General features: G+C 45.3%; 1 protein-coding gene across 1 annotated transcript in view; it reads right to left on the minus strand.

Moving 5' to 3' along the window:
* Nucleotides 1–3,683: 3,683 nt before the first annotated feature.
* LOC126284206 (cytochrome P450 4C1-like) overlaps nt 3,684–24,575 on the minus strand; it is a 178,157-nt gene continuing 157,265 nt past the window's right edge. Inside the window, exons 6-7 of the mRNA XM_049982971.1 lie at nt 10,452–10,690; nt 3,684–5,528 (exon numbers count right to left, since the gene is read on the minus strand). Coding sequence (XP_049838928.1) covers nt 5,285–5,528; nt 10,452–10,690 — 483 coding nt within the window. The 3' untranslated portion in view covers nt 3,684–5,284. The remainder of the gene's footprint in view (nt 5,529–10,451; nt 10,691–24,575) is intronic.

Genomic DNA, 24,575 nt, shown 5'->3' on the forward strand with positions numbered 1-24,575 from the left:
ATTAGCTTCGTCATTTTGGGTAATGTCTTGCTGTGCCTTCAACGAAGAATAGCAGAAATACTCCTTCAGAATTTTCCAACTTTTTTCTTCTTTTTTCTTCATGATGCAGCGCTTGGCAGTGGTGATGGTTCATCGTGTGGGAGATGAAGCTTACCACTTATTAGAGAATTTGATGAGACCTTTTCCTCGCAGAAATTTGGACAACGAGAAGATTCTATACAATGATATGCATTCCAGAACAAGAAAAGTTGTTGAATGTGCATTTGGAATAATGACCAATAAATGGAGACTACGGAGGAAGGAAATTGCAACATCCATTGACGTAGCTGATCACATAGTCAAGTGCATTTGTCTACTTCATAATATTGTCATTGACAGAGAAGAATGCAATGTTGAAGCTGAAAAGTTTTGTAACAATGCTGATAAGCAGACAGCTGGTGACACATTCAACAGAAATTCCACATTACATTCGAAAACTGTCAGAAACACTTTTGTCGAATATTTCGTTAAAAATGCAACTTAAAATAATTAAAAAACCTTTCAAAAATAAATTTTGGAATTGAAGGTACTTAGCTATTTACTGTATTTTTGTGTATCTCATTTCACTGTAAATAAAACATATAAAATTATAAAGGAAAATAATTTATATTTGTGTGTACTATCTGAAACACACTCCTTGGTTACTTCGTTCCATAAGCTGGAAACTGCATCATTACTGTTATACTAGCCGAATTTCTGATACCAAATTGATGGACACAAGTTAATGTCATGTATATGTTATTCTGCATTCATTAAAGTAAGAACATCGCACAAAGATGTCACAGACAACAGCTTATAGTAACGTGCCACAGCTTGACTTTACAATGCTTTGTCATCTGGTAGGGACACATTTCCGTCCCTCAGTGACACTCATATCTGTCTCCGTTTACAAGTAAATGCGAACTATTCAGTGGCGGCAATGCCGCGATCGCTGGCAAGCTATTGTTGTAAATGCATGTAGATTAAATAAATGAAATAAAAGTAATTTCGCAAGTATCATTATAATAAACGTAATTTTTCCTCGCTGGTTGTGAAATGTGAGGTAACATCTTAAAATAAAAGACGTGTGCAGTCACACAGAAGGCAGACGAGTGATGCGTGTACTGCAGAAGCTGTAGTGCTGCTCCACAGGCTCGCGGCGGCGATATTAAACACTCGTGATGTCGCCGGCTCGCCTCCTGGAGGCTCACGCCGTGCCGGCACGGCCCTGCCGCCAGTGTGAACACCGCAGTTCAACACCACGTGTTTGATATCGAAGCGGGCGGCGGCCCGGCGAGGCTCGGCTCGACGCGGCCGGCACTGTGAACGCAGCCTAATGCATGTGGGGAGTGGCTTCTCAGCGTAGTCAGTGAATGACGCGCCGTATCGTTTGCAGCCCCATCTTGCTGAGACCATATTGTGTACATTAGGCAAACTCCACGCAGCTGTGGAATGAAGAATTTCGATATGGCAATGCCTGCGACGATGCAATGTTCCTTCGGACATCCACTGTGGTGAAACACGTGAAATGCGTTCGCAGTTGCGAATACGAACTACCATCAGTTGTAGAATGGAACGGCGACAACGAAAATGAGTGCCGGACCGGGGTTCGAACAAGGATTTCCCGCTTTGGCTACCCGTGCAACGGCTCACGGCCACACCCAAACTTCCAAATGTCGTCGGTCCTGCGTCAGAACCCGCATGTCCGAAGGAGACTTGCGTCGTTCTCCTTAACAACGCAGGCACTACAATATTGTACGAGATCTGTCCAAAAAAATTCCGTAACATTCCTAATTTCGCGCCAATGGTCTGTTGGAGCTAAATGCACTTGGCATTCCTGCACACGCCTGCGTCTAATGTCTATCTGCCGCGAGTTTCACTGCTGTATGGCTGTTAGTTACCGTTGGGTGCCGTATTGAGTAGAACGTTGTGTCGCACAGTTTGCCAATTTCGAGATGGCAGAGTTAAGTGGTTCAAATGGCTCTGAGCACTATGGCACTTAACGTCTGAAGTCATCAATCCCCTAGACTTATAACTACTTAAACCTAACTATCCTCACACACATCCATGCCCGAGGCGTGATTCGAACCTTCGACCGTAGCAGCCTCGTGGTCCCGGACTGAAGCGTCTAGAACCGCTCGGCCACCGCTGCCGGCTGGCAGAGATAGCGGAGCAATGCGTCTGCGTTTAATTTTAAGTGAAATTCTAGGAAACTTTTACAGAGACACATCAAATGATGCAGGAAACCTACGGTGATGAACTCTCAAGCCGTACTCGGTGCTACGAATGGTTCACGCGGTTTACAAATGGCCGGACGGAAGTTAAAAATGACCCCCCGCCCCCTTCTGCCCATGTCCCCCCCCCTCCCCTCCATCTGCCCTCAGTTACGGTGTGTCATCTTTGTGCCGACATTTTAGTACAGTGTTTACAGTGAGAGTTCAGAGTTGTGTGTCTTCTCCGAAGTGTTGCGAACGGACATCATGCTGTCGCTGGGTGTGATTTTTAAATTTCTTGCGAACAGAAACCAGACTGTCGGCATTTTTTTTTATTTTCTGTGTACTATGCTCCCTGTCTGCTTCCTGTGTATATTATTAGCTTTGGCACCCCTTTGCTTTATGTTTTAACTTTCCACAATTTTTCGCCGTTTTACTATTTCAGTCACCGTTTTATCGCCTGCTTTTATTGTTTCTTATCTTCTTCTTACGTTTTAAAAACTCTGCAGACTGCAGAGCAGCGTAACAAGCTGCTGCCAGCCCGCCCCCTTGGGGGTGGGGGAATCGAAATATATTAAAAAACTAGAAACCCGCCTCGATTGCGAAAAAAACACCTAGTGTTAAGCTAGGTTTCGGCGTAGATAACTACACCTTCTTCAGAACAATAAAACCCTAACCGAACGCGTAGGGCCGGAGCTACTGGTGTGAACAAGAATCGCAAGCACTGCCTCTCGCGGGCACCCCACACGCGTAGAATCTGTAACCACGACCCGCCACAGCACGGTACTTACAGCAGTGAGAGCAGAGAGGGAGGGAACGAACGACCCACACAGTGCTATTAGCCTCAAGCCAGGCGAACAGAGTGACAGCAGTAGCGTGCGACAACGCTGGAGTAATTGAAGTGGGCCGCTCTCCGTCGCAGCGTGTGGCATCAGGCTCACGAGGGAATGGTCCAGTCCGATGTGCCGAAACTTGCCCTGAAATTTCTCAAGCAGGAAGGGTACATTGAGAAAAGTACGCTCTCAAGATTCCAGCCGCTAAGGCGCAGTGCAAGTATTTTTAAAGAAATGTTTTGAAGTCCTACTCTTGAGGGTCAAAGCTAGAGTGGACAGTGTAGCAGAGCGCAAGATTAATGCAGGTCCGCCAGCACACGTTGCCAATTAATTTTGCGGAGTAGCACGTCGCGTAGTTTGGTGCTTGCACCCCGTGTCACTGGAAAGAGTGCACGGGTCCTGGCTGGAGTCGTGATGGGGCTTGGCGCGGTGCCACAAGGGCTGCACGAAAGGACCTTTCCAAATCCTCGAAGAAACAGTTACCACGGAGGGGAACTGCCAACACCTCATCGTCTGTACTACAGAGAAGACATGAAATAAACGTGGCAGCAGGCTAAAGTAACCTATTGCTTGGGAGCAAAAGGCATAGCTGGACTTTTAACGAATTAAACAATCACCAGAGGCTGGATAATGTATTTTTATTTTCAGTAACAAAGAAATTTTATGTGTTGTTGTAATGAAGGAAATATTTCTTTGTGGACAGCTGTCGCAACTGTAATCATGTCAGTTTACTCTTCTTCTGTGGATTCTTCTGGCATAGTATTCCGCACACACTACCGTCACCGAGCCGCATGTCTTTCGAAGAAGCATATTGTTTCCAGCACACCATTGATTTGAAATGGTGATTCATCAAACACTAATATAATAGATGTGGACACATCTTTCTCATAAGTTGTATAAAACAATAGTGGTGTGCTACACACAGTTATGCGTAGCATGGCTGTCAATGTACAACACCTCAGATCAGGAATCCAGAAATTACACATACACAGGGCTGTATGCAGTTCTGCAACACGTTTACACGGAGGGCGTTCAATACGTTATGCAGCACACTTCTTTCCTCGCCCAGTTGCAGATGGAAAAATGTGGAATTTATTGTTGGACGTCGTGCAATATTCCCTCTAATGCCCCTATAGTTTCATAAAGTTCTGACACATGGCGGCGCTATACACAGTCTTCAAAATGGAGTCTATAATGGAGGTGCGTTCCAAGCACAGAGCTGCCACCGAGTTCCTTTCGGAGGAAAACGGGACTATCGGAGATACTCGTAGCGCTCGGAGAATGTCTAGGGAGACCTGGATGTGAACAAAAGCACAGTGAGTTGCTGGACGAGGGGTCTCCCACCATCGTACCAGTGTCGTGCAAACGTGTCTAATCTCCTGTATGCTTGCCAGCTGAACAAAGGTGTGACTCCTGCAATGATGGAATTTGCAGACACTCTCATTGAAGATGATGCTCAGATCACGATCAAACATCTCAGGCTCAACTGGACGCATTGTCGGTAGTGCTGACACGTTCGTCCACCATTTGTTGTACTTAAAGGTTTGTGCTTCCCCCACGAAATTGAACAAACGACTTCAGCATGTTCGTCACCACAAAAATCCAAACAAACTTCTTGTATGTGACAATGGAAAGCCTCACACGAGTCTGGGCATCTGATAGGAATGCACAGAATTTCAGTGCACTATTCCTCCTGATGAACATGTAGCCCAGATCTTGTATCTACCAACTTCCATCTGTTTGACCATTCTGAAGGGAGCACTCCTCAGATGATGGGGAACTTCCTGATGCAGCAAGACATTGGCTCTCACGTTGACCAGTAGAGTAACATCATATCAGCACACCAGCTCTCCCAGAAAGGTGGCGTAAGGCCGTCGTATTGAACGGAGATAATGGTGAAAATATAAAAGGGGTTTGAAGCCAAAAGAGTGGGGAATAATCCTGGATAAAACAAGCCTGCCATCAGAACAAATTACTTATTGAATACCCTTCGTAAGTGCGCACGAGGAAATTTGGAGCTTTCTGTTTCGAGGCCACGTACTTTGACGTTCACACTACGAATACTGTGTACGGCATGTGACTTTTGTCTTTTACAGCTTATGACACTGACGTAACCACTTCTACCACACACTCCACAATGAGCGAAGCTGGAAACTGTCCAGTGGTGCTGCAGCGGCAGCGACGTCGGGCAGGAGGAGCGGAGCCATCTGCTGGCTGCGGTCAGGCCCTGGGCAGAAGCCGCAGCTGGAAGCCCTGCTGTGGGGCCAGCACAGCGCGCATGCGCAGGTGCCGCAGGTTGTCGCGGCTGTCGCCGGCGGCGGCGACGCGGAAGGTGGACAGCAGCCGCGACAGCGCGGCGCACAGCAGCTGCAGCGACAGCTCGCTGCCGGGACAGCGCCGCGCGCCGCCGCCGAACGCCAGGTAGGCGAACGGGTGCCTGCGCGCCTCGCGCTCCTCCAGGAACCTAAGGCACACGTCCCACAACTCACACTGGAGGCCAACAAGTGGCACGAAATGGGACATCTGTGTCACCGATTGTCGGGACTTCTCACATTATGTAAATTGAAGGTGGAGGGAGGTGAGAGGGGGACTTATCAGCTGCATCAGGAGTTTATGCTGATTCAGCAGCGACAAGTGAAAATTTGTGCCAGATAGGGACTCAAACCTGGGAACTGCTGCTTATTAGACAGTTGCATATACCACTACATTGCTGGCCGCTGTGGTCAAGCGGTTCTAGGCGTTTCAGTCCAGAACCGCGAGACCGCTATGGTCGCAGGTTCGAATCCTGCCACGGGCATGAATGTGTGTGATGTCTTTAGCTTAGTTAGGTTTAAGTAGTTCTAAGTTCTAGGGGACTGATGGCCCCAGATGTTAAGTCCTGTAATGCTCAGAGCCATTTGAACCATTTGAACCACTACACCACCGAGACACAGTGTTTACGTGAAATGCACATACGACACTACTGGCCACTAAAATTGCTACACCACCAAGATGACGTGATACAGACGCGAAATTTAACCGACAGGAAGAAGATGGTGTGATATGCAACTGAACGTGAAACGTTGTTGTGATGCCTCGTGTAAGGAGGAGAAATGGGTACCATCACATTTCTGACTTTGATAAAGGTCGGATTGTAGCCTATCATGATTGCGATTTATCGTATTGCGACATTGCTGCTCGCGTTGGTCGAGATCCAATGCCTGTTTGCATAATATGTAATCGGTGGGTTCAGGAGGGTAATACGGAACGCCATGCTGGATCCCAACGGCATCGTATCACTAGCAGTCGAGATGACAGGGATCTTATCCGCATGGCTGTAACAGATCGTGCATCCACGTCTCGATACCTCAGTCAACAGATGGGGACGTTTCCAAGACAACAACCATCTGCATGAACAGTTCGACGACGTTTGCAGCAGCATGGACTATCAGCTCGAAGACGTTGGGTGCGGTTACCCTTGATGCTGCATCACAGACAGGAGCGCCTGCGATGGTGTACTCAATGACAAACCTGTGTGTACGAATGGCAAAACATCACTTTATCGGATGAATCCAGGTTCTGTTTACAGCATCATGATGGTCACATCCGTGTTTGGCGACAACGCGATGAACGGACATTGGAATTGTGTATTCGTCATCGCCATTCTGGCGTATCACCCCACATGATGGTATGGGGTGCCACTGGTTACACGTCTCGCTCACCTCTTGTTCGTACTGCCGGCACTTTGAACAGTGGACGTTACATTTCAGATGTGTTACGACCTGTGGCTCTACCCTTCATTCAATCCCTGCAAAACCATACATTCCAGCAGGATAATGCATGACCGCATGTTGCAGGTCCTATATGGGCCTTGCTGGATACAGAAAATGTTCGACTGCTGCCCTGACCAGGACATTCTCCAGATCTCTCACCAATTGAAAACGTCTGGTCAATGGTGGCCGAGCAACTGACTCGTCACAATACGCCACTCATTACTCTTCATGAACTGTGGTATCGTGTTGAATCTGCATGGGCAGCTGTACCTGTACACGCCATCCAAGCTCTGTTTGACTCAATGCCCAGGTGTATCGAGGCCGTTATTACGGCCAGAGGTGGTTGTTCTGGGTACTGATTTCTCAGGATCTATGCACCCAAATTGCGTGAAAATGTAGTCACATGTCAGTTCTAGTATAATACCTTTGTCCAATGAATACCCGTTTATCATCTGCATTTCTTCTTGGTGTAGCAATTTTAATGGCCAGTAGTGTATTTTGGCATGCTCCTCGCTCCTAGGATTCTGTATGGTGTCTGTTCTTTCGGACATGTCCGTAATTGATATGCCATGATGGGCTATGAACCCACAACTATCAGTGCAGATGATCACTTACATTCGACTTCCTGTGGAATTTCAACGTGGTCAGCACAGAGGACACGGATGGGGACTGCAGACAGGTGCTGCTAGCCGGGAATGTGTGTCAGCTGAGGAGCATGCCGACAGTCTGTGCATTTGCGATTAACACTGTGTCTGGGTGGTTAACCCAGATGTCTATTTAGCACGAGAGCCCACGTTCGTGTCTAAGCCTGGGACACGTTTTCACTCATTGCTGCTGATTCTGAATGACGTCCTGATGCAGCTAATATTATCATTTCCTTCTTTTTTCTCTCCTTTCTCGCTCCCACCATCCACTTTTAATTTACATAATTTGAATCACAGCTGTGGATTATATGTGTTGTCTGTTCTTTCAGACAAGTCCAAAAGAATGGACGCCATGCATTCCTATAATATTTTTGACAAGAATGATGTGCTGTAGAGCTGAGCTCGAGGAAATGGCGTATGAGGTCCACTTGCGGAGTGAGTACTGATGGATAGATACCAAATTAACTGAGCCCCACAGAGAACCACCCACATATGCCTTAAAGGACAATTTTCATCGGGAAAATATCCTACAACTAAATTAGAAAACTTCCCTCCCACCAGACAGTCATACTGTAACGTAACAGCTTTATTTTACAAATAAACACCCTGATATTCGTAAGACTTTTCGATAAATATTTTGCATCAAAATCCAGACACTTAACTACTGTCAATATTGTCACTCTTTGGAATCACCAAAATGAATGTCTATTAATATATATTAAACAATTATTCTAACGTCGTAACAAAGAATGTAAACATTATTGGAAATGACTGAAATATTCCTGGGGAACATATTCATGAAAGTCAATTTTTAAACAGCTCATTATGTAAGATAGCAGTCCACAATGCATTTTGCTTTTCCGAGTAGTTCAGTTGACCTCAATGTGCCACGTGGTGGACATAACGTAGGGAGTTACAGACAGGGTAGTGTTGAGTGCAGATGTGGGCGTGATTTACGTGTCACGAGATGTAAATTTGTTATTTGCTTAAAAGTGTGATGAATCGTAAACAATATGGTGTGCATAATGACGATACATGGAGAAGTTGCGTCTGAAATTATGGATCCCAGATTACAAGATTCTCTGGTCATGATATCTGTTGTAATATTTGAGTCATACCTACAGAATCAACAATAGATTCTACAGGAATCATGGTGAGCCATTGTTAATCTACATGATCAGAGATGTTAAGATCTGGTGTAAATCTATTTGCGACCACAGTCTTCCGTTATAATACCTCAGATGAAAAGTGTAACTTCATCTAGCAAATTCAGACAAATACAAAGCAAGCCATACCATGCACAATAGTGACTGCACCTCGACAGTTAACTTGAAGTTATTGCTGAAACTATCAGAATGCCATTTTCACATCCAACACAGCTTTTGCAGCAAGTGGTTCTGGGTGTACAGATTTCTGTGACTGCAGAACAGGAAAATGCTGCAAAATGCTGAGAGAGGTGGGCTCCTCCGACTTACTGGGGCTTTTGGCACTACAGAAACCGATGCTTTACTGGTGCTCCTCGGAATCTGTATGGTATACATTATGGTAAGATCTCGTGCAGCATCTCACTGGTTGCATAAAGGAATTTGACGAAACTCCAATCAAACTTAGACCTAATGGTAATAACTAAGGCTCAACTCATGAACTGGAAATCGAGTAGGTGGCAAAAAATATCAGACAATAATGAAACAGGCCAAAGAGTCTACCAATTCTCCCATGCACTCTAGAACGCCTAGCCCTTGACCATGTAAACCCCAGTTAGAACATGGTACATTGAATAATGAGGCACAGTCCATATCCATTTTATCTGTACAGATTCAACAGGAAAGGAATGACACGTTTGGTCATCTGGGAACTGCCAATCATTTTTTGTTTAACTGTGACACCTGTAGGGTAGTAATAGCCCTAACTAATCACTATATGAGCATTTAAGATATTACGAATGGTGGATAATGATAGCACCATTTCCTGGCATAAAGAAGACAAATAAGTCAGTGTACAACAATTACAAAATCCCTCTCATCCCGTACAGCGTCACCATAGAAGTGTAAATGTGAATAACCAAATGGCAATGAGAGCAGCTAGTGTTGTGGAAGGTGCGCATGAGAGTGTTGTGTTAAACAATGTGTGTGTGCAATCGAGACCACAGAGACACACGAGGCAGAACCCGCTGTACCACATCAGCCATCGAGATCCACCTCGGTGACAACAGTGAGGAACTCTGTGTTGGAGGCAGGTGTGCAAAACAATTCATCAAATGTAGTGCAGTGCCTCAAGCAGTCCTGATGCATTTCTCAGATTGCTTTCAAACATATAAAAAAGTAATTGTTATGGCAGAGATAAAGCAGTAACGTGTTCTGGCGTCATTGCACAGCATACACTCTATTATGAATAAACACACTCATATCTGCATACGGTTATTTGTCTCAAAAAAATGTGGCAACTGTAATCATGGACAATGTATAGAAAAAAGGCCGAATGAAATTAAATCACTCCGACCCATAGAGTGAGTGAAAAACATTTGTACAGCTGATGTGGCTGAAAAGACCTTTCAGTTTGCTGCTTCAGTCAATTGAAAAAATCGACTGAATGAAAATACAATTAACCAGCAACCGATTGTAAAAAACAGTATGTTTTGGTATCACTGCTTCCCAGGTGGGATGTGTCATTCAGAGTTGGTGCACTTGCCACCATTAGGAGTACAACATAAGAACATATGCTGTGAACATAGGCGGGCGAGTTTTTGTAAGCTGCAGCAATACTGAAGTGTGGTGGCTGGCAGAAACGAACAGGTGGGCTCACTTTAGCGCAGGATCCATATGGGCTTAGAACTCAGTTGGGAGCCACAGCTATGAGCTGTTGTGGGTAAAGATGTTGAGTGTGTGCATGTGTGTATGTGTTGTACTTTTCACCTACCTAAGAGGAGTTGATACGTAAGACTGAGAGGTGAACATGTTAGAAAACGAATAGGTGGCAGCAGCAGTTGGGTACCTGTCGGGCTGGAAGGCGTCCGGGTCGGGCCAGTGCTGGGGATCGCGGTGTGTGAGCGGCGAGCAGACGACGGCGGTGCAGCCCTGGGGCAGCAGCAGCTGGCTGCGGCCACCCGCCAGTGGCAGCTTCACGTCCTCGGACAGCCGGCGGGCCAGCAGCGGCTGCACCGGGAACAGCCGCAGCGACTCCAGCACGGCGCGCCGCAGCAGCTGCTCGTCCCGCGCCGCCACTGTCTGCACCTGCAGGTGTCACACGACAGCGGCTGTCACATGGCGGAAGGGGCTCTGCTACTTAGCTGTCGGATGAGGCAACTTTAATACATACATTAAGGAGAAAAAGAAAGCACACCTGCAAGATATCAGCCCCAGGAATCGACCCTACGCGAAAATTTGAGCTGATACTACACAGTCATGACCTGAAATTACAGCTTTTAAATTTGGTGAAAACTGGTCATTTGTCACTCTCTCTGCCCAATGCAGCTGCAAAATGTCCTAGCACGAGGTGTTGTACAGTGAGTGACAACCACAGCCCACCTACTTGCGGTATATTGGTGATAGAAGAGGAGGTTGGAGTAGGTCACGTATGGAAAAATGTGTTTTGAAATCATGTTCAAGAACTTTTATTACTTCAGTTACTTATTTTAAAACTCATTTGTGTCAATACTTGCTGAAAAAGTTACTTAGTAGTGGATTTTCATTCATCTCAGCCTTTCTTTCTGTGTTACTGATTCGAGTGATTTGTTATTCGTGAGAGTACTTACATCGTTCATCCAAGTATCAGCCCTCAGCAGTGTGTTTACATTCCACAGCGTGTGGTTGTTGCTGTAGCGGTCCTAAGGCTAAGTACTCTAAAAGTTGTTTGTGCACTGTATTCGGATATTAAATTTAGTACACTCGTGCTCATAAATTAAGGATAATGCTGATACATGGCGAAACAACGCTCTGGTGGGCAGTTTTCGGGTTTAAATCACCTCAGGGTATGACCATAGGGTGCATTTGACCTGTGGTCGTCGCACAGTGGCGCTGACAGCAGTCCACATACACAGAAGTGTGTAGGTGCATATTAGAGTACGGGGCAGCGAGTAGGTATGTATACGTTTTCAGACGTGCTAATGCTGACTGTGTGTTGAAAGTGGCTCAAAGAACACATATTGATGACGTTATGAGGGGTAGAATACTAGGGCGACTGGAGGCTGATCAAACACAGCAGGTTGTAGCACAGGCCCTCTCTGTGCCACAAAGTGTGATCTCAAGATTATGGCAACGATTGCAGCAGACAGGAAACGTGTCCAGGCGCTACGGTACAGGACGTCTACAGTGAACAACACCACAAGAAGACCGATATCTCACCATCAGTGCCCGCAGATGGCCACGGAATACTGCAGGTAGCCTTGCTTGGGACCTTACCGCAGCCATTAGAACAGTTTTCTCCAGACACACAGTCTACAGACAACTGAACAGATATGGTTTATTCGCCCGGAGGCTTGAAAGGTACATTCTGCTGAAGCCTGGTCACAGGAGGGCCCATAAACCTTTATGTCAAGAACACAGTACATGGTCATTGGATCAGTGGTCGCAGGCTATGTTCACGAACGAGTCCAGGTATAGTCTAAACAATGATTCTCGACAGTTTTTCATCTGGCGTGAACCAGGAACCTGATACCAACCCCTTAATGTCCTTGAAAGGGACCTGTATGGAAGTTGTGGTTTGACAGTATGGGGTGGGATTATGATTGGTGCACGTACACCCCTTCATGTCTTTGACAGAGGAACTGTAACAGGTCAGGTGTATCGGGACGTCATTTTGCACCAGTATGTCCGCCTTTTCAGGGGGGCAGTGGGTCCCACATTACTCCTTATGGATGATAACACACGGCCCACCGAGCTGCCATTGTGCAGGAGTGACTTGAAACAGAAGGAATCAGGCGAAAGGAGTGGCCTGCCTGTTCTCCAGACCTAAACCCCATCGACCACGTCTGTGATGCTCTCGGTCGATGTATTGCTGTATGTCTTCAAACCCCTAGAACACTTCAGGAGCTCTGACAGGCACTGGTGCAAAAATGGGAGGCTAAGTCCCAGCAGCTGCTCGACCATCTAATCCAGAATATGCATATCCGTTTTGCAACCTGTGTACCTGTGCATGTTAATCATATCCCATGTTGATGTCGAATTACATGTGCAGGAAACAGTGGCGTTTTGTAGCACATGTGTTTTGCGACGGTTTTCTCAACTTATCACTAATACCATGGACTTTCAGATCTGTGTCGTGTGTGTTCATTATGTGCTATTAGCGCCAGTTTTGTGTAGTGCCACGTTGTGTGGCACCATATTGTGCAATTATCCTTAATTTATGAGCATGAGTGTAGTTTTGTCTCGTTCATCCAAATATTAGCAATGTGTTTACATTTTGCGGAACGCAGTTGTAGCTTTATTGGTTCTTCAGTTAAGGTCTGACAATGTTGTTCGTGCACTGTTATGAAGTTATTAAATTTAGTAGTTTTAAACGGTGTCTCTTGTAGTTTGTGGCGAAATAACGGTCTAACGTGCTTCCGGGAACTGTGCTTTTTTAGAGTTGTCTGTGCATTGAAGTCGTTCAGTAAATTTCGTGCAGTAGCTTTCAGGTGACGTTTCTTATTGTTTCTAGAGAAATATTTGAGTAAAATTTTCATTTATTGTTTTAATTTCGCTGAGCGTGCCAATGGCTGCTTGAATGTTTGGTTTTAGCTAAGAAACTGTGTGAAGTTTTGGTGGTATTGGTATTAGATGTGGTTTAGTAGTATTAATAAAAGTTTTTGGTTTCTTAGTAGACAGAGAATTTCGAGAACACTATCGTAAGTTCTTTAAATAGTTGTACTGTTGTAATTGAACTTAGGTAATATGTATGTTTAGTTTTTTCAGTAACTATTAAAGTTTTACCACGAGTGAGAAGCATGGGTTCTGTTGTAGATTTGTCAGTAGTGGGTTGTTGTTGTTGTGGTGGTCTTCAGTCCTGAGACTGGTTTGATGCAGCTCTCCATGCTACTCTATCCTGTGCAAGCTTCTTCATCTCCCAGTACCTACTGCAACCTACATCCTTCTGAATCTGCTTAGTGTATTCGTCTCTTGGTCTCCCTCTACGATTTTTACCCTCCACGTTGCCCTCCAGTACCAAATTGGTGATCCCTTGATGCCTCAGAACATGTCCTACCAACCGATCCCTTCTTCTGGTCAAGTTGTGCCACAAACTTCTCTTCTCCCCGATCCTATTCAATACTTCCTCATTAGTTATGTGATCTACCCATCTGATCTTCAGCATTCTTCTGTAGCAAGTAGTGGGTTAGGGTGTGGAATTTGTTCAAAGAATTTTCAAGTATTTTCATTGGGGAGGGGGGTGGGTGCACTGGAGAAGCCAGTGGGCATTCTAGTGAGATCCTATCCTGGGAATGCAGAATCTGTAGTAGAAATAAGCTGATAGAGGAGCAGGAGTGTAAGATCTGTTGCCTTCAGGTGTAGTTGCAAGACGCAAAGGAGGAACGAGGTAGGATGAGGAGGGTGAAGGGTGCTGGGAAATGGGAAATGACACTTGGCAAGAAGGCAGCTAAGAGGAGAAGGAGATATTAAGACAGTTGTACTTTGCGTTTATGCAACAGATTTGACCAACTGTCAGAGTTGGGTGGAGAGGAGCCTCTTGTAGCTGTAGATGTAGGGGACATGCAATAGTACTCAGCAGTTAGGTTGCCTAGGTCAGTTGCAAAGTTTAACAGAAAGAAGAAGGTTCTGCTGCTAGGTAGTTATCACAGTAGGGGTGTGGGCCAGCAGTTGCAGGAAGTGTTGAGGAGTGAGTATCAGGTCATTGTGAAGCCTAGTGTGGGATTGGCTCAGGTCACTGACAGCTTAGGAGAGTTATGTAGGAATTTTACGAAAGAATATCAGGTAGTGATTGTAGGTGGAGCAGGAAATAGTCTTGATAGGGACAGGGAACATCATGCAGTTGGTAACCTGGTAGAGACAGCTACTCAAACTGCTGCCACTAGTGTGCACTTCATGCAACTGTTTCAGCGTCATGGCAGGCGCTTAATGCTGCTTTTAGGCGTATTAACATGGGGGTGGAGAAGACATTGCTGGCGGAGGGCATGGCTCACATTACCTTGGTGCCAGATGAGTCTATCAATAGATTGAGTTTCACTAAGCATGGCCTGCACTTCAATAGATATGGGAAGGGGAGGCTGGCAAAGCTTATAGGTGATAGCTTAGTAGGAAGTGATGGGATCACCCATGGAAATTCCTGTTGTTGCTGGTATTAGAGCGGCACCTTTCTTAGGTTAAAGTCAGCTGATAGGTATATCTGTTTAAAGAAAGTCCCTCTGACACAGGAATCACCTTCAGAGGAGATCAGGTACCCAATTAGTGGAGAAATTAGCAAACATCATCAAAATATTAGAGGTACTCGTATTAGAGATAAAGTTAGAGAACTGTGTATAGATGTTGACTCTGAAATTATTGGTATATTGGAGCACCACTTAAATAATTTGACAATTCAGAGGCTTCCTTTACCAGGATACAGATCAGCTGGCTGTTTTTCAAGGAGTTCCTTGCAAGGTGTGGGCGTGGCAATGTACGTAAAAAAAGTATTCCATTTGAGTCCATAGATGTACCATGGCACTGGACTGAACAGATATTTGAATGTTGTGCAGTGGCAGTTGATTTTAGTGAAACTAAACTTCTAATTGTTGTTGTTTATAGGTCCCCTAACTCTGACTTCAGAGCATTTCTGTTCAAGCTAGAGAGGATTCTTGGCTCATTTTATAGGAAGCACCAAAAATTAATTATATGTGGTGACTTCAGTATTAATTTTGTATGTGATTGTGCAAGGAGAAGGATGTTGGTAGATCTCCTAAACTCATATGACCTGCTGCAGACTGCCCTTTTATGCCTTGTGTGTGCAGTGCTACCGGCATCTGTACATGTACATTTCGCTGTCCCACGACTTAAGTCACGGTGTACACATATCAAAATGAATAAACCTAAGTAACTGAAAAATTACTGTTGAACGAAATGAATGATTTTCGATTTACAATTTTATTATGAGAATTATGTTGAAGAATAGTGCAATTCCTACAAATATACTTCACTTGAACAGTGTCAGCTTTACAAGGTAAAGAAAATACCACACAACAGTGTTGTTAATAACTAAATAGCGATACGCTACTCCTTTGATGACACAATGATAATTCATTTCATTAATTTATATTGTGCCATTTGTGAATCGCTACACAAAAATGTAATAAAATGGAACATCTACAGCCATCCGTATGATGTTATTTATTATATGGGTACCAGTTTTGGTGCTTCAGTGCACCATCTTTATGCTTTACCTGAAGCCGAGGAGGTTAGCTCCAGTCATATACGCGATTCATCAGTAGCGAACATCTATGAACTGGTTTTTGCAGACTACCTGTAACAAAACTGTTGTGTCTCCAGCTATCAACTCAAAATACTTAGTGACTGCTAAAGTTGGAGTGTTTCTCATCGTGGTTGGCAGTGATTGCAGTTTAGCGGTGTCATAGGCAGTTTCGTGGATTCACAAACAATGACTGCCAGCAGTTCGAGGAAATTCTATAGTAAATTAAAAAAGCTGTATGCAAATCCCAGAAGGGGGTGCCTATGCTTCAACCTGAAGTTCCACCTTGATTTATATAAATCAGTGAGTGAGTGTGTGTGTATGTGGGGGGGGGGGGGGGATGTCTGAGATCTCCTCCTAAACTCCTGGATCGATTTCAACCAAATTTGACACAGAAACAGCAGATCTCTTGAGTATCAGCACTGAGGGACTTATAACCTCCTAACTCCAACACGAGCAGAGACGACAAAAACCACTATTTTTACACCCCCTGGTGGATGTAGGCTGCCCTGCATGACGGCTGTGTTGTCTTGGAATAGCACTGGCCTGTCTTATCGACCTGCTTCGCACGGTGGTCTTTATGTCAGGGGGAAAATAAATGATTTTCAAGCTCCTGATGTGTATGCTACCCTGCATGACACGTGTGTTGTGGTAGTAGTATCAGCCTGCTTTACTGAACTGTACTGCAGGGGCTACACATACTGATCATGAGAATGGCTGGGGATATGTTGAGATAGTTAGAGGAGGGGATGGACAGAGCGAGGGAGGAGGAGGAAATGGACAGAGAGAGGGGAGGGAGGGAGACAGCTGCATGAAGCAGGTGGAAGGTGTGGAGGGGTAGTGGGCTGATGGGAAAGGAAATGGGGGAGGTGAAGACGGAAAGAGAGATAGGGAGGAGGAGTGGAGTGCGAAAGCACATACACCCAGAGAGAAGGGGCAGAGAAAATGGACAAAGAGAGAGGGAGGGGGAAGTATGTTCAGTACACACGCTGAACACATACATGGGTGAATTTGTCGGGAAAAGGCTAGAAATGCAATATATCTCAGCACAGTTTCAATTAACTACACCTGATTATCTGAATGAACATCTGCGAATGCTTTATACAATAATGACATTGAGGAAAAGTTCAGTCGTTTTTATTTTACTTAAGATTACAAATGTATCATTTATTTAGACAAACATCCATATGGGGCAGGGGGAGCGGAATGAAATTATTACTAAAGAGAAAAAATAAAATATGAAGCAACAGAATAAAATAAGAGAAATCACAGTTTGCACGGAAGGATTAAAGCTTTCGGTAATTTCGTATGGTTTTTCAGTGGGGAACGGTAGAGAAATAGTTTGAAGGTAGTTTGATGAAGCCTGCACTAGGAAATTAACTGTGAATTTACAGAGTAATCACGTAGACGTAGATGTAGTTGTAGATGCACGTCATGCGGCCAGCTAAGATCTGCACTGTTTACAACTCCATCCGTACCCCTGCATATTGCTATCCATGGCCGCCACAACCAGGCTGGGACTTGATATTCACTGTACAATTCGTGCTACATGTCGCTTCACTATTACAGTATTGTAGTTTTTGTTTCACCACTGAGCCTCTTCCTATTTTCATCCCCATTTTTGTGTCGTATTTAACAACATCAGAGTTATATGAGCTCACACATAACGAGGTAGATACCTCGAACAGAATGACAGCCTCCGTGCCAACGACAAGGGATTCCGAAAACAATGGTCTCGCATAACCGCATTTGAGCTTTTCTCACAGAAAATCCACGAAGCCCTAGATTCAAGCAATCAGGTGGATTCAGCATTCCTTAATTTCCGAAAGCGTCGGATTCGATGTCCAACCAATGCCTGTTAATAGAAGTACGGTTATATGGAGAACGAAGAACGTTTGTAACAGGGTTGAAGATTAACTGCTAGGGAGAACGCAGCATGTATTCTGTATGGATAGTCACTGACATACGTAGAAGTCTCTTCAGGCGTGTCCCAGGGAAGTAAGTTGGGACCCTTCCTGTTCGTGCTGTACATCGGTGATCATACAGACAATAGACAATTTAATAGTAACCTCAGAATTTTGTGTGTGTGTGTGCGTTTGCAGAGGATGCTGTCGTTTATCGAATGGTTCAAATGGCTCTGAGCACTATGGGACTTAACTGCTTGGGCCGTCAGGCCCCTAGACTTAGAACTACTTAAACCTAACTAGCCTAAGGACATCACACATCCATGCCCGAGGCAGGATTCGAACCTGCTACCGTAGCGGTCGCGCGGTTCCAGACTGTAGCGCCTAGAACCGTTCGGCCACCCCGGCCGGCCTTTTTTTGTTTTCTTTTTCTATTTTTTGCAGACGATGCAATTATCTGTAATCAATTGCTACCTGAAGAAATCTGCACAGCACTGAAGGAGATCTTGATAAGATTTCAAATCAGTACAAAGACTGGCAACTTCGTCATAACTTGTAGGCTTCCGCGGCCGACGTCTTCATTAGTTACAACTTCCGGTCTGAGAGGCCGTGGTCAATCTGTAAGACTTCTTCCTGATGTTTCGTTGCAAACTGCGGACAACTTCCGAAGTGAGTAAGCGACTCCCTGTCAAGCTGATGGTGAAAAGATGAGCCTATCCTTGGCTCGTGATGGTGCAGTTTGGAGAAAATTGTCATTCCTGCGGTTCCTGAGGGGGGGGGGGGGGCAAAGAATAGATCTTTCCATTCTTGTTGATTTGTCCTTGCTGGTGAAGCCTGTAAAAGAGGTAAACACACTCTGATGGGGGATTAGTTAAAAACTTAAATCGCGCAGCAGGTCAGGCCAACGCGTCGTTGGCCTGTGGTGAGGTTGTTGGCCCAGTCTTCGGATGAGCCGATTGCGAGAGTGGCCCGCTTTCTCGTAAAACGTCTTGGCGATGGCGCGAATCCTATCTCGGAGAGGCAGGATGCCGGTGTCCTCGTGGAGTTGGCGCGTCGAGAAGTGCCTCGGAAGATGCATTGCAGTCTTCAGGGCTCGGTTCTGTATCCTCTGTAGAGTCACAATGTGAGCACCTGCGGCTTTCCCCCAGACCACGGTCGCATACTCTAACAGTGGGCGGACCAATGTTAGGTAAAGCGTGATGCCGTGCTGCGCTGGCAATGACGACTGCGGGCTTAGCAGCAGATACAGGGAGAGCAGGCGCAGAGGCGGATCCAGGATCTCGGTCAGGGGGGGGGGGGGGATTTTTTTGGTACCTGCCTTCCAAAAAACTAATTCCAAGTAAAAGCATTAATACTCTATATACGTGCGAGCGCGCGCACACACGCACACACACACACACACACACACACACACACACACATATATATATATATATATATATATATATATATATATATATATATATATATATATATATATATATCTGTTTCAATCTGCTGACCGTAATACTTATATTCTTACTGTAAGAGAGAATGGATTGTGAATGAATCCACAGACGTTATTTTCGTGTACATTTGGCTAATTAATGTTTGTTCACATTCCGCATCAAAGTGAGAAGAAAGCCAAAATGGGGAAGAAGCGTTTATCCAGATCGAAAACGTGCAATTGCAGAATATATAAACTCTGCTTTTAGTTTAATTGTGTATCGCTATGTATTAAGTTTGTTTAATGAAATAACTTACTGCATTACCTAAAAAAAATATTCTTCAAATCCGACACGTGCACTTGAAAAACTCCGTGTTTGTCTGCTAATGTAAAATAATCTATAAAAATGCTAATGTTCGTTTCCATTCTTAAATCTTCGAAATTAGTTCACCAATTGCTTTCATATGACAGAATGTTGCCATCGAATTCGCGCATGTGTTTATACGCTGCAATGACGATACGACTGTGAAAGGTTATAATAGGGTATTTGACTGTGTTCAGGAAACCATCTTATAATGTTAATTACGTCAGTATCTGTTTGAATCTTCTGACCGTAACATTTATATTCTTACTGTATGGGAGAATCGATTGCGAATGAATCTACAGACGTTATTTTCGTGTACATTATTGCATTTGGCTAATTAATGTTTGGTCACATTTCGCATCAAAGTGAGAAGAAAGCCAAAATGGGGGAGAAGCGTTCATCCAGATCGAAAACGTGCAATTGCAGAATAAAAGGGACTGTCGTAAGGTTCTCACTATTTGCAACTAATGAGAGTATTTTCAAGTATTCCTTCGGTGTTCATCGCTTAATTATCAACACCATCTCTTTGCAAATTGCGACTAGAAACAAAATCTTACATACGCACTGCAGGGAAAGTGCTAAAAATTGGAAACAGATCGCTCATGCCTCAGCAAATATTATACCTTTATGCGTAAGTATAGTTGTTTCTTCTGTAGTTTATTCACTAAACGGAAGCGGCTTCAAGGTCTCTTTTTGAATTGTTAAATCAAACTGTATCCGCCCCTGCGTAGGCGTCCCATTGCTCTTACTTTGATATCACGAATGTGACGCTTCCTGGTGAGCCTGCGGTCTAGGGTAACCCGGCAGGCATTTCGCCGTCCCACTGCATGGAATAGGTTATCCCAGAATTTCGACTGGCGTAAGCCCTGGCAGCAGAAGTCTCCGGGTGAAGACAACTGCCTGGCTCTTCGTGGCGTTGAATTTCAGCCGCCATTTTGTTGCCCATGAGCCCGAGGCGTCGCACCCGCGTCGGAGGCGACTTCTCAGCACTTGGGCGTTCACGCTGCGAGTGAACAGGGCCGTACCATGCGCCAGTTCAACCCCTGCCGCTTCCGGGGCGTCGGCAGTGTACAGGGAGTACAGCGAGGGACCGAGTACCGACCCCTGCGGCACCCCTGCACGTACCTGCCGGTCTGTGGACGTACCGACGTCGGCCCTCACGTGGAAGGTTCGTTCAGACAGGTACGACCGCAGAAGCGCGATATGAGACGTCAGTATCCTTTAGCCCTGGAGAACGGCGTATTGTATCACAGCCGTCCACAATACGAGCACGAAGAGTCTCTACATTTGGTACCGGGGTTGCGTAGACAAGAGATTTCAAATGCCCCCATAAATGAAAGTCAAGAGGGTTGAGGTCAGAAGAGCGTGGAGGCCATGGAATTGGCCCGCCTCTGCCAATCCATCGGTCACCGAATCTGCTGTTGAGAAGCGTACGAACACTTCGACTGAAATGTGCAGCAGCTCCATCGTGCATGAACCACATGTTGTGTCGTACTTGTAAAGGCACATGTTCTAGCAGCACTGGTAGAGTATCCCGTATGAAATCATGATAACGTGCTCCATTGAGCGTAGGTGGAAGAACATGGGACCCAATCGAGACATCACCAACAATGCCTGCCCAAACGTTTACAGAAAATCTGTGTTAATGACGTGATTCCACAATTACGTGCGGATTCTCGTCAGCCCACACACGTTGATTGTGCAAATTTACAATTTGATCTCGTTGGAATGAAGCCTCATCCGTAAAGAGAACATTTGCACTGAAATGAGGATTGACACATTGTTGGGTGAACCATTCGCAGAAGTGTACCCGTGGAGGCCAATCAGCTGCTGATAGTGCGTGCACACGCTGTACACGGTACGGATACAACTGGTTCTCCCGTAGCACTCTCCATACAGTGACGTGGTCAACGTTACCTTGCACAGCAGCAACTTCTCTGACGCTGACATTAGGATTATCGTCAACGGCTCGAAGAACTGCCTCGTCCATTGCAGGTGTCCTCGTCGTTCTAAGTGTTCCCCAGTCGCGAGTCATAGGCTGGAATGTTTCGTGCTCCCTAAGAGGCCGATCAATTGCTTCGAACGTCTTCCTGTCGGGACACCTTCGTTCTGGAAATCTGTCTCGATACAAACGTACCGCACCACGGCTATTGCCCCGTGCCAATCCACACATCAAATGGGCATCTGCCAACTCCCCATTTGTAAACATTGCACTGACTGCAAAACCACGTTCGTGATGAACACTCATCTGTTGATGCTACGTACTGTTGTGCTTGATGCTAGTACTGTAGAGCTATGAGTCGCATGTCAACACAAGCACCGAAGTCAACATTACCTTCCTTCGATTGGGCCAACTGGTGGTGAATCGAGGAAGCACAGTACATACTGGTGAAACTAAAATGAGCTCTAACATGGAAATCAAGCGTTTCCGGACACATGTCCACATAACATCGTTTCTTTATTTGTGTTTGAGGAATGTTTCCTGAAAGTTTGCCGTACCTTTTTGTAGCACCCTCTATAGAGCGCATGAAGGACACCGCCATACGTCACGTGGGGCTGATGGCAACTCTGTCTCTGACTAACGTCATTATTCTCGATTGAAGGTACTCGACTGTCACATCGTTGGTGCAAAGTCGACCGCCGTATCTAGTCTAACTTTAGACCTTCCTCTTTTCTATTAAAATTATTGTGGTGTTTCTGAGACTCTATAGCTTCCCTATACATAATACATACGTGCATAATATTGCGAAGTTCTGGCTAGCACGCTCGTCTCACTAAATTTTATTTCATGATCACCGTCTTTAAAAACGTGTTCCGCTACAGGTGATTTGTCGGTATTTGCTAGTGGACAGTTCCTTTTGTGTTCGGTTAAGCGGGTGTTGACACTTCTTTTTGTTGTTCCAATATAAACATTCCCACAGGTACACAGGATTTTATACAACCCAGGAGTTGCTAAGGGGTGTTGTGCGTCTTTCGCCGATCTTAAACACTCACTATCCATCTTGGTGGATCTAAAGATTGTTTCAGCTTGAAACTTGGCGAGAACTTTTCCAATACGGTCCATTATATTGCGAATAAAAGGAAGAAAAACGTTTCCAGCTGACAGTTGTTGTTGCTGAATGTTGTCAGACACTTCCCTTATGAGATGGAGTGCTCGATCTATCTGGTTGTCAGCATATCCATTTTTCTTAAAACCCGTTAACAAATGGTTTAGTTCATCTTGCAAATAAACTGGTTCACAGATCTTATTAGCTCTGTCCACCAATGATTTAATGGCACCTCTCTTCTGCCTGGGATGATGGTTTGAATCCTTATGGAGGTAACGGTCAGTGTGTGTATCTTCTCTATACACTTTATGCCCTAGACTCCCATCTGCCCGTTTAATTACTGATACATCCAAAAAATTTAGTTGTCCATTGCTCTCTTTCTCCATAGTAAATTGTATCTTTGGATTAATACTATTTAGGTGCACCAAGAAACCATACAATTCCTCTTCATCCTGATTCCATGCCACGAAAGTCTCATGCACTTAACAATTCCACTTGAAAGGGCTTTTACTGGCCCACTGCAGCGCCTGCTGTTCAAAACATTCCATGAATAGATTACCAACAGCTGGACTCAGAGGGCTGCCCATGGCCACTCCTTTGGTTTCTTCATAAAACTCATTATAATACTGGAAATAAGTCGTGGGCAGGCAATGTCGAAACAGAGCTACTATATCAGTGGGAAACATATCAGCTATGTACAAAAGAGCTTTGTCAACAGGAACCATGGTAAACACAAACATCACAAACACCACATCAAAACTGGGCTGACACTAATCATCATGTGCTTTGGGTCTTTGTCCCACTTCAACACGGGGTTGGCCATTGGCGATGTTGGTGTCAGAGGGTGGCTGGGTGCCCTTCCTGTCACCACCCCACACTCCTCCAGGACGGAAGTAGTGTACCCCAATTGTCTGCCTCTATTGTAAGCCATAAAATAGCGCGAACGTATTCAAATGTCTCCGAGTAGTGTAACTGAGGCGGGATGTGGGGACTAGTCCTATAGTCACCTAGTGGGATGTGTAAAACCGCCTAAAAACCACATCCACGCTGGCCGGCACACCGGCCCTCGTCGTTTATCCGCCAGGCGGATTCGAGCCGGTGCTGGCGCGCCTACCCGAGTCTGGGGAGCAGCGCGTTAGCGCCCTCGGCTAACCTGGCGGGTATGACCTGGGCTGACAGTAATCTCCTTAAAGTTTTCAAGAATGCACAGAATTCAAGAGTGCACAGAATTTTTAATGTGATAATCAGTTTTACCAGAATGTGGTTGTCGCATGGAGGCGAGACGTCTAGCTAACTCTTCAGTAGGCGATCCAATAGCACTGACTATCGGTCTCAATCGGACATTGGGCTTAAGCATGTTCCATAACCCATATAATCTAGGGCCAACAGCCTTGCCGCTGTAGTAACATCGGTTCCCATCATATCACCGAAGTTAAGCGCTGTCAGGCTGGGCTGGCACTTGGATGGGAGACCATCCAGTCTGTCGAGCGCTGTTGGCATGGCGTGGTGCACTCAGCCCTTGTGAGGCAAACTGAGCAGCTACTTGACTGAGAAGTAGCGGCTCCGGTCTCGGGAACTGACATACGGCCGGGAGAGCAGTGTGCTGAACACATGCCCCTCCATATCCGCATCCAGTGACGCCTATGGGCTAAGGATGACACGGCGGCTGGTTGGTACCGATGGGATATCCAAGGTCTGTTCGGACAGAGTTTTTTATCTACTTTAGGAGGGTAAGCTTCCGTTTTATATAGATATTTTTTTAATCCTCTGTAGGAATGGAGGACTTTTTTATTAACTGATTGGTAGCTCCTAACACTTTTGTTGTAGGATCCTTTTGAAGCTTTTTAAAGTGTTAGAATCCAAAAAGTCACTGATCATCTATGGTAGTCCTCACTCTTCTTCACAACAAAATGTCCAGACACTCTGTGTCCCAAATGGTACTGAAACAGAGGATGACAGACTAAAGGCCGAAATACTAAATGTCTTTTTCCAAAGCTGTTTCAC

Source organism: Schistocerca gregaria, chromosome 8 (assembly GCF_023897955.1).
Source record: "Schistocerca gregaria isolate iqSchGreg1 chromosome 8, iqSchGreg1.2, whole genome shotgun sequence".
Lineage (NCBI taxonomy): Eukaryota > Metazoa > Arthropoda > Insecta > Orthoptera > Acrididae > Schistocerca > Schistocerca gregaria.